Genomic DNA, 11,230 nt, shown 5'->3' with positions numbered 1-11,230 from the left:
TATGATCTAGGTGTGCGATATGTAGATATGAATTTGTTCAACAAATTAAGTACTATCTCAAAATTAAATAGTGTTTTGCTTGTTGTACTAAAACTGTGCAACTATTTTACGCGATGAAGTCAACCAATTCGGAGCAATTATTAACGTTGATTATGACTTTTTAAGCAACTACCGCGATTTACTTGTTTAGGGTTTCGAATTTTATTAACAATTTCTGTATTAGAGCATGCTTTAACACAGAGCAATCAAAACACAATCTACTTTTGCAGCAGGTCATTTTGATTGTATATTTTTACGTGTACGGAGCCTCGAGTGTACGCCGTTAAGTACGAATAAACTTTTCGGGTCAAGGTTTTAGGATCATTGCGAGTTTAACTCCTGAATATGGCCTGAAGGTTTAATGTGGCCACATAAATCGTTCCCGAGATGGTCGGGCTAGCACCTTAATGGTGCTGTGGTACCGGATGTGTATCCGGCAAAGGACCATCACATCGATAACACTAGCCAAAGGCTTCGGGGAGCAACTTTAACGCTACAACAACAACATGACATGTAATATGTATATATATATTTGGGGATTTATTAAATTTTTACGCTAAATACAAAATTATAACGAATGATAGAATTAATTAAAGTAAACCTTATATTTTTTTTAAACTTGCCATCAGAACATACATACATATTAACTTATGTGCTTGACACAGCTATATTTGTTGCTAATATAACATTCTGTTCAGGTATGATAGCTATAGTTTCCTTTACATAATCGTATATATGTTTGCGTGTATCGATAACAACATCTCGAACCATAGTTTTGAAAAATCCACTATGTCGTGGAGCTTCGGCATATCGTTCGTAATGATCTAGGGAATCTTGTAGTTTTAGAGTGAGATCATAATTTTTACGCACTACATCTAATATTTGATCTTCCGTTGGCGTTGATAGCCCTTGTTCCGCTAACCATTCTTTAATTTTATTTTGAAAATGTTTTACAATGGCCAAAATATTTACAAGAGCATTTAATAATTTGATAACATCATCTTTGTATTCACAGTCTGCCATTGTTGTGTAGCGTAATACTGGAACAAAAAAAAAAAATATATTGTTGTGATATGTAGTTATTTTATGAATGAAAGAACTATGTAGACCCATATACGACACCCTAAAAAACCGGGTAAATTTTACTTACAGCTGGCTTTTCATCACATAATATTTTTTAATAAAAATTTGAGCTATTCCTGGAACTGCAAATATTTCCGATTTATAAAACAATAACGAAATTATTAAATAGTTAGGGAAAATTTGAAACAACATGAGTTCAGGACGGACAAGGCCACAGCTGTTTCTAATATATCTTGTAAGTATCTTCAATACCTTTTCTTCCGGGAGTGGGATTCGAATCTGCTTTCCTGCGATGGTTGAACTGTTACAAGCACATTCAGCCAAGGTCATGCCTTTGTTGTTGTGCAACTTTTCCCAATTGCCCTCTTTTGCATGGTTTATTCATTTGACAGTACATACAAAGTTAGGTTGTGGCACCGAAATAACTTCATAAGAACATAGTAAACGCCAGAAAGAATGCCGAAATGGTCCCACCATTATTCGAAAATAATCATCCCGAAATCGCCCGTAAACAAAATGGTTTTCAATCGATTCCTAAATAATTTACAAATGGTACCTAAAACACTTCGTAAAGGATCCCGAAAATTACCTCGAAATATAGCCTCCAAGTTATCTAAAAACAATCCTGTAAAATACTCAAAATGATCCAAATGACCAAAAACTATCGAATTGTTTCAGACATAGTCCCTATATTATCCCAAAATTAACCTCAAGTTATCGCATAATGTGTCCGAAGTCGTGCCAAAATAGGCGCGAAACGGCGGTAACAATTCCAAAGTTATGAGGTAGTAAAAGAGTTATCCCAAATGGTTCCGATCGTTTGGAGACAGTTCCGAACTGTTCCCGAAAACAATCTCGAAATGATCCCTTTGTGGTTCCCAGATGACACTGATGAAATCCCGAAATAATGTCGAAAAATTAAAAATTATTCCTAAGTGAACCCAAAATACTTGAAATTATCTAGAAGCGACCCAATATAGCCTTAAATTTATTTGAAAAGAATCCTGTAAAAGACCCAAAATGATCACTAATACAATCCCGAAAATAATCCTGAAATTATACCAAAACTATCGAATTGGTTCAAAAATAATCCCGATATTATCCAAATGAACCTCAAGTTATCGCAAAATGTGTCTGAAGTCGTGCCAAAATAGGCGCGAAACAATGCGGGTAACAATCACAAAGTTATGAGGTAGTAAAAAAGTTATCCAAAAATGGTCCCGAGAACAATATCGATATATTTTGGAGACAACCCCGAACTGTTCCCGAAAACAATCTCGAAATGATCCCTTTCCGGTTCCCAGATGACAGTAATGTAATCCCGAAATATTGTCGAAAACATTTCTGAAATTATTCCTAAGTGAACCCAAAAACACTTAAAATTATCTAGAACGACCCCAATAGGGACGGGAGAAATACTAATCGTGTATATAAGCCACTGAAAAAAATGGAGGGGATATTCGTCCGAAATTTTTTTGGAGTGCAGGATGTAGTAAAATGAAGAATGACAAAAGAAATAAAAAAAATTGAAAATATTTGTATTGAATTTTCCGGAATAAGGCCAACCTATGGCCCAATTGTGATTCACAACTTAACTAATTGTTAAAATATGCTACCAGCAATTCATTTTACATTATGGACTTCTTTTCGAGATTGTGGGAAATCCCTAAAAGGCTAAAATATTTTAGACAAATATTTGCTTACACTACGTGCTATGTGGTTTCCAAACTGAATTGCGAATTACGAAATGTATGTGCCTTTGTACTCGTACTTTATATTTTTTCTTACCCATTGCATGTATTTCGGAAAATACTTTTTCTTCTCTGTTCAATTCATAATATAATTCATCATAACTATTTGTAGTCGCCAAAAATGTATCGCCGTATGTGATAAACAAATTAAAAATGTTCACTACCTAAAAATAGATTTGTTTCTATTTATTTACTATTTATTAAAGATATGTAAATCAAAATTTTACCTGTAATGATAAATAAAAAATATTACATTTTTTGACTAAAGTTTGCTCTTGATTTGCCAAAAATCGTAGCAAACCAATCAGTGCTGACCACAACTCTTTCCAGGGATAATTTAAACGCACACGACAACGTTTTTGATAGCAAAGCACACGGTGAATAACTCCAACACAAAGTAAATATAATTCCATAGGAAATTTTTTCATTAAATGCGAAACAATAAACTCTACGAGTAAATCAAGTAAAGTTGCAGCTAAAGGTTGTGATTTTCCCACACGATCCACATGTAGTTTGCGATGACGCATTTGTGCGCGATGTAGCATAACTTTAAATGTTAAATTACTATCATGCATCATTGAGTTGGCATATTGGTCCTCAGAAATGCAAGTGAGTATAAGGAAACATAGCTTTAAATTAGCTACGCTGGATTCGTTTTTGTTATCTTGCATTACAATTGAGCTTTAAAAAAAAATGTGTACTAATTACAAACGTCATAAATTCAAACATATGTGACTTACCAATATTGGAAAAGTGCAACCAATAAATTGGTTGGATATTGTGTCATATCAATAATGGGTGCAGTTGCCAAATCTGGTACTGGCTGTGTTAAACTTAGTGTATTACTAGGTGATGGTGGTGCACTTGATTCTGCTTGAGTGTGAGCCAAAGTGGTAATGAAATTGCGATTAAGATGTACGGCTTCGTAAAGTGCCAACAATAATCCATTGTTAGCTTTAATTTGCTGTACCCGTTCACATCCCTCATCCGAAACAAACATGTTACCTACAATGTTCGATAATGATGAAAACCAAGATGAAGACTGCACATTCGATAAACTCTGCATATACTGTCGACAAAAATCTATAAGAGATTGTGATATCATTTGACCATAGCTGAAAAAAAGAAAGAGGGTTGGTGATAGGTATTTCTTAAGTTTAAGTAAAGTGATGTTTTCGTTGTAGTAGCTTACAAATAGTGTTCTACTTTGACCAATAAAACTAATGGCCTTTGTCCAACCCTTTTAAGGATAGTGCAAGTAAACTCTTATTGACTACAGGACTAGGTCAAGGAGATGAATAGTTTCCCTAGAGGCAGTTAATAACAATAACAATATCAGATAATTTTTTTCTGGCGAAATATGGAATTTCAATTTGTAAACGTTAAGCACTGTGTTCATCTCCCGGAGATGATGTTACCGCCGAAACAATCCCTTCAGAACGGTAGGGAGGCAATGTAATTTTCATTAACCACCCACAGTGTTACAGCTTTAACATATAGGGGGAGATCAGTGCTATAGGCAAGCTAAGATGTTTTCATAGAAAGCGTGAAGTGGGGTAACAGAAGCGTTACAGAGTTACAACTTCTTTCATAAGGTCATTACGACAAGAGTAGTGAGGCACCGACCTGCTTCTATATATTGAGGGTATAAATAATTGTTGTTGTTATTGTAGTATTAAGGATAAAGCCACTCCACGAAGGTTTTGGCGAGTGTTATCCATGTTGATGCTCCTTTGTCGGATATAGATCCGGTACGTTCCGGTAACAAACACCATTAAGGTGCTAGCCCTATCATTTCGGGAACGATTAATATGACCCCCTGGCTTCATGAGGAACTTGGGGTCGCCAGAGTCGAGCCTGCGAATAATGTGAGATACATTCATATTTGTAACAGGATTTCACTCGCTTAGTTTAGGTTCACAAATTGTTGTTGTAGCGATAAGGTTACTCCCCGAAGGCTTTGACGAGTGTTATCGATGTGATGGTCCTTTGCCGGATACAGATCCGGTACGCTCCGGTAACACAGCACCATTAAGGTACTAGCCCGACCATCTCGGGAACGATTTGTATGGCCACATTAAACCTTGAGGCCATCCCTCCCTCCCTCCCTCCCCTCGCCAGAGCCTCGGCTGTTAATGAAACAGGATTCGCCACGGCTAGGTGAGGTTAGCAATTGGGTTTGAAGAAGCTATATATTGCGCTGGCAACTTAAAAAGGTTGCGATACACAACTCCTTGAATCTGGTATTTTAGTCGCCTCTTACGACAGGCATTCCTACCGCGGGTATTTTCTAACCCCTTGACCCGCTGGGGGACTCACATCGCCTCTGACGGAGCCCTATGCTGTTGTTGTTGTTGTAGCAGTGTTTCACCCGTCCAATAGGGCGAACACACACATATTGTTATCAATATCCTCTAACGGGCGAACGGGAAATTTGCAGTTTCAACATGTATGACTGCCCCTCCTATACGAAATAGGATAACCAAACGTTAATGCAATCCTGTCATTATACATCGTTGACAATGCGCCATGCGTAACCTCCTTCGGGTTGCACAGGTAATACTCAGTTCTGGCCAAGAGACTTATTCTAACTAAACTAATCCCTTAAGCACAATCAACTGTTGACATTTTTTGTTTCCGAGGCTTGGCATTAGAAGACCTCGATGTAAAATTTTCAGTTCCAATTTTTTGTTGCACCATTTAAAAACATATAAATAAAAGAATTTTGATCATACCCATTAAGTGCCATTTCGTCAGCTAAGATTGATAATTGCACCACATAAGGATTAGTAGTTTCATGCTTTCTATAGTTAACCAAAATGGTCAGTAAAATAACAACATCGTGACCATTTTGTGCACGCAATATGGGATCACTTAGCAAACGTACGAATGCATCGAATAGAGTATGAACTGTGAGGTATTCCAACAGCACATTTTGGCTAACGTTGTCCGTTCCAGTCACAATTACTAAAAGCAATTTCAGACACATAAATCTAGCGCTTTCTGTGACTTCACCTAAAAATTATATGCATTAACAAATAGTACAATTTGCACAAAAAGCATTTATCCAACATACCCAATAATATTTGATTGCAATTGTCCATTAATTGTCTCATCCAATTATCCATCTGTTCATAACCAAATATTTCACTTAAATAATTAAATGAATTATCTGCTGAGGATTTTTTAAAAATGGCATAAAATAGCGAGCATAATGTTTGAAGACTATTGCACAAACGCTTTGGATGATCTAGAGGAAAGTTGCAGATATATTAAAATAGTGTTATAATTGTTGCTCCGCCTAAATACTAACTAACCTGTTTTCAACATTTCTATACTTTTATGAAATATTAAATTAAGATTTTTATTAACTATCGTAAATTGTTCGCAAGTTAATTTGGAAATTTCAGCTTCCAGTGATTCCACATTGGGTTGCAGTAGGAAAAATTCATTCCAAAATTCTGGACTATTTGTGGTTGGATCTTCACCACGAAAGAATAATTCATAAATATAAACAACTTTCTCTTTGGGCCGCTTCGAGGAGCCGCTGCCACTGCGTTTACGTGATGTCATCTTTAAATTGAAGTTTTATTTCGAGTTTAAATTCACTTTACTACAATAATCGTTTTGTTATTTGTTTGGCTAAAATCCTGTGATGTATATTTATTAAAAAACTTGCGTCTTGTTCTTCATTGTAAAAGTCAATCCCTCTCAGCTGTTCAACGCAGGGTTGCGTTGACATGTTCTTTAACCCTTTGCTGATAGAATACTTTAAGACTTCGCTGACAATAAGACGCTTAGGGAGGATTTACATAAATGCATTGGGTTTCCGATTCGTCTGCGGCATAAGATAAGTATGGGTAAAAGTCTAGTTGAGGGGTCGACTGCTAATACGCTACCAAAAATATCGAGAGAGGTGTCAAAAGACGCGTATTAATCTCGAGAACAATAATCCGAAGGCCACACATCCGGACTTGGCATGGCGTAGCCCAGGGTTATTTTTTAAAAGCGCGGCCGAAGGCCGCCAACGCAGGAAGGTGTTGTGCGCAAAAATACTATGGATCCCACCCCCGGTACCCGCAGGTCTTTTTTCGGTTTTTCGTTAATATCGTTTGAACGAGTTAAAATTTTTATTTTCCGCCTCCGGATTATTAATACTGATGTCAAGACGCGTAGCTACCGCCACGTTGATGCACAATTTTTTTTGTGGGTACAAACACAACAACAACCATATGAAAATCGCCAACTTCAACTGCAAATATCTCCGGACAGAGATAAAATTTTTTTTCCGCCTTCGGATTATTGTTCTCGAGATTAATATGCGTCTTTTGACACCTCTCTCGATATTTTTGGTAGCGTATTAGCAATCGACCCCTCAACTAGACTTTTACCTTTGGTTATACCACACACCCGGACTTGGCATGGCGTAGCCCAGGGTTATTTCTCATAAGCGCGGCCGAAGGCCGCCAACGCAGAAAGGCGCTCTGCGCAAAAATACTATGGATTCCACCCCCGGGTTTGGATGGACCCGCGGGTAATTGTTCGGTTTTTCGTTAATATCTTTTGAACGAGTTAAAATTTTTATTTTCCGCCTTCGGATTATTAATACTGATGTCAAGACGCGTCGTTTGACACCTCTCTCGATATATTTGGTAGCGTATTAGCAGTCGACCCCTCAACTAGACTTTTACCTTTTTAAACCCCTAGAACCTTCTAGGGAAGTCGCCTCTTACAAAAGTGAAGTTTTAGCGTATTCTATTTAAAAGCCATTATTTTTTGGGATTTTATTGTTGTGATATCCGCGAAATCATTCATCATAAGGGAACTCTCCCCAAGCTGTATGCATATTGAGTTTGTTACAATATCAGAAGCGAAACTAAGTTGGCGAACACTTAGCCTCTGTTGCCATTGTTGTAAAATTACTCCCAGCTCTGTCTAATGATCACGATCAGTCGAGGAAATGCTATGAAAGTCACTTATCAAAAGTGCAAAGAAATTAGTTTGCTGTTGGGATGACTCCGTGTTCAGGGTTTAGTTTAAAAATGTACAATTTGCTGTAGCGAGGACGCAATTGTGTTAGAAGTTGTGAGTTGTCAAGAAAACTTACGAATTCTATATGGATTAGAGTGAGGACGCGTGTGTGGCCTCTAGCGATAAATGCTTGAATGATGCGTTGTTGGAACTCATATAGTCCTTTCGAAGATATCCCATTTTTTCCTGTTTAAACGTTTATGAAAGTTGATAGTGAAGAGTGATAAGCGTCATACCCCGAAGTTAGTAAAAAAAAAGCATTTGTCTTCTAGAATGACTGCTTAGTACTTAATGGTGCTCTTAAATATTGACCATTTTCGCCTCTATAATAGTTCTTATTAGTTCTTAGTACACAGTTCTAACAGGCATGCAACTTATATCTGGCGCCCATAAGACGGGTTGGCCGGTAGCCTTAAATGACGCTTCATCTCATTGTCTTTAAGATTGGAGCCTTACACATTTGTCCCATTTATGATTATCTACCAATTTCATGTCCCCGCGTTGAGGTGTGTAATTTGGTGATTCCGTGGGTGAAACTACTGACTCGGAGTATCGAATACCACGAAATGTAGCCCAGTTTAAGATGTTGGCCAGCCAGCGCACGGAAATTTCCAAAAACCTTAGTAGTGGCGTAGGAACAATACTATCTTTACAAGGAGGTTTGCGCAGTAATGAAATCAAACAAGTTTTTTTATCCGTAAGAAAAATTACTATCGATGGGAAGGTTCAGGTGCCCTAATGAGATTTATTAATTGTTAATTTTATCTTGTACTACAGACCCGGCAGACGTTGTTCTGCCCTAAATTTGTATATCTGCGTACATTTTAATAAGCTTTTTCCGTCTAACTCTCCCTCGCCCCTCTACACTTTTTCCTAATTTTTGTATTCACTCCTCCCTCCGTATTTTTCGCTTCATCTATCTCCATCTTCGTCTCATTCTATCTCTTTCTCAGTCTCCTTCTCCTTCTCTCTTTTCTCTTCTCTCAAGTTTTTCTCATTCTTCTTCATATCTTATTGCCAGTCCCAGAGGGTGGTATGTATTTTGTTCCAGTCCCATTCCGAGTCTCAGTCCCAGTCCCACTCCGAGTCTCAGTCCCAGTCCTAATCCCAGTCCCAGTCCGCCTCTGGTCTACTTCCCGGAAAAAAGCATCGGAAATACTAATATAGGCAAATTTATATGCCAAATTCAGGCAAATCGAATAGGACGTATGTAAATAGGTATGTAGGTATTATTAATTCATGTCTTTATTTCGGCTTCGCATGCATATTTGTCAGTTTTGCCAGGTTGATGCGACTAAATCGAATATCGCAATGAAAATTACTTAAAAGCTCTCAGCAACAGCTTTCATTTGATATCCATATTGTATAAACACATTCTAGGGGCACCCGGGTCCACTTTTTATCCTATTTCTCGAGACCCTAGCCACCAGTATGTATCCTGGTCCACTTCCCGGAAGAAAAATTATCCGACATTTTATTCTAGATATAACGTTACCTACATACCAAATTTCAGGCAAATCGAGCCATATATACGACAGTTTAGAATAAATCGGTCCCTGGTCCACTTCCCGAAAAAAAAACTTTTCACAAACACTCTCCGGGTTCCTATTAAGTTATCCTAAAAATTTCATGGCAATCTTTCTATCCGTTCTCGAGTTATGGAGTGACAATCAAAATGTACACTTCTTTTTATATATATAGATAGCTCATGCTGAGTATCAACTCAAGGCAGCTATCCAGGCCAGTACTCATCTCGTGTTTATATTGTGGTGCATACTTGTGTCGTTGGCTAGAGTGCAAACTTGCTAAGTACCATTTTTCCCAAAAATGACTTTTTGATGCAGCAGGAGCTTAGCCAACCTAACATATCAGTAACATCAAAGCCGTACACAAAGTAAACCAACCTTATGATGAGTGCAATGAAACATTCGAATAATTTTTTGCCTGACATATAGAATTTTTTTATGTCGATTAGCAAGCTTGCAATCTAAGCCGACGATAGCCAAATCTCAAGCAAACCGACACCACCATCGATACCCCAGCGGGTTAGGGGGTCGGAATATACCCGCCGTAGGTATGCCTGTCGTAAGGGGCGACTAAAATAACAGATTCAAGGGGTTGTGTAGCGCAACCCTTTCAGGTTGCCAGCGCAATATATAGCTTCTCCAAACCCAATTGTCAACCTCACCTATCCGTGGCGAATCCTGTTTCATTAACAGCCGAGGCTCTAGCGACCCCGAACTCCTCATGGATCTATGTGGTGGGAGGGCGAGATGGCCAAGAAGGTCGCATATGGTCATAACAAATCGTTCCCCAGGTGGTCGTGCTTGGTACCGGAACGTATCGGATCTGCATCCGGCAAAGGACTATCAACGTCCATAACACTCCCCAAGGCCTTCGGGAAGTATCCTTATCGCTACAACAACAACAACAACTAACGAAACGACCAAAGACTCGGAACTTACCTTCAGGTCCTCCACGGTCTTAAGGGGTCGTTGGTGGATATGATATCAGGAGTGGCTTTCCGTAATTCGATATCGAACAAGATCGAGTATCAAATGATCCTTTTCGCTTTCCATAAAACAAAATGTCGACGTGTCGTATCCAACGTTCTATAAAAATAAGTTCGATACGTAATTAGCTATCAAATTGACTATTCGAAGTTATTAAAGAATGGTGATTTTTTTATAACAAGGTAAAAACCAAAACTGTTCACAATAGAAAATACTGTGATAGCCTCAAAACCATTGCCGAACTCGTTTTGAGCATTCTATAGCGAATTGAAGTTTAGAACCGACTAATGATGACTTTTGAGTTGCGGTAATCCCCCTTAGTTTCATCTTAACATACTGAGCTCCAGCATTGGTTGAGTCAGCTCATTGGTTCTAAAACTTCAAAAGTGTAAAAATGAGGCAGGGTTGCTCGTCATGTAAGTCCTGGCCTTCTAAACAGCACGTAACTGATTATGTTTAGAAAATATTTTCGGAGTTTATTTTGGCAAAACTTTTTAATAGCTCGGCCTAAAATCTCTTCGTAGGCTATCGCGCCTTACATTTATTTTAATTTTTTTTATTTATTTTTTAATATACATATTTTCAGAGTTTATAAGTTTTAAGGTGTTTATTAGTTAAGGTGGCTATTAGTTTGGAAACATTTTTTCATCGTTCAGAATGAAGTAACGTGAATAATAAATTTTGAAAATTTTCTTATTGAATTTTTCGGACAAAATGGATAACTTTATTTAATTTGAGTTTTTCTTTAAATAATTGTATAAATTTTTGAATTTATTCCGAGTTCTCTAAAGGTTATTTTCCGAATACTTCTAC

The 11,230-nt window shown here is 37.7% G+C and overlaps 1 protein-coding gene across 1 annotated transcript; it reads right to left on the bottom strand.

Moving 5' to 3' along the window:
- Positions 1–625: 625 nt before the first annotated feature.
- LOC137252276 (armadillo-like helical domain-containing protein 3) lies at positions 626–6,558 on the bottom strand. Its single transcript, XM_067788184.1, has 7 exons — positions 6,191–6,558; positions 5,950–6,123; positions 5,609–5,888; positions 3,614–3,988; positions 3,101–3,554; positions 2,911–3,037; positions 626–1,079 (listed from the first exon to the last, which is right to left on the bottom strand). Exons 1-7 carry the CDS (start codon positions 6,444–6,446, stop codon positions 688–690), a joined length of 2,058 nt encoding a protein of 685 aa, XP_067644285.1. The 5' UTR covers positions 6,447–6,558; the 3' UTR covers positions 626–687.
- Between the last annotated feature and the right edge of the window lie 4,672 nt (positions 6,559–11,230).

This window comes from Eurosta solidaginis, chromosome 1 (genome assembly GCF_040869045.1).
Source record: "Eurosta solidaginis isolate ZX-2024a chromosome 1, ASM4086904v1, whole genome shotgun sequence".
In the NCBI taxonomy this organism is placed as follows: domain Eukaryota; kingdom Metazoa; phylum Arthropoda; class Insecta; order Diptera; family Tephritidae; genus Eurosta; species Eurosta solidaginis.
Note: the sequence above shows the minus strand (reverse complement) of the source record. Positions and strands in the feature narration are given on the sequence as shown.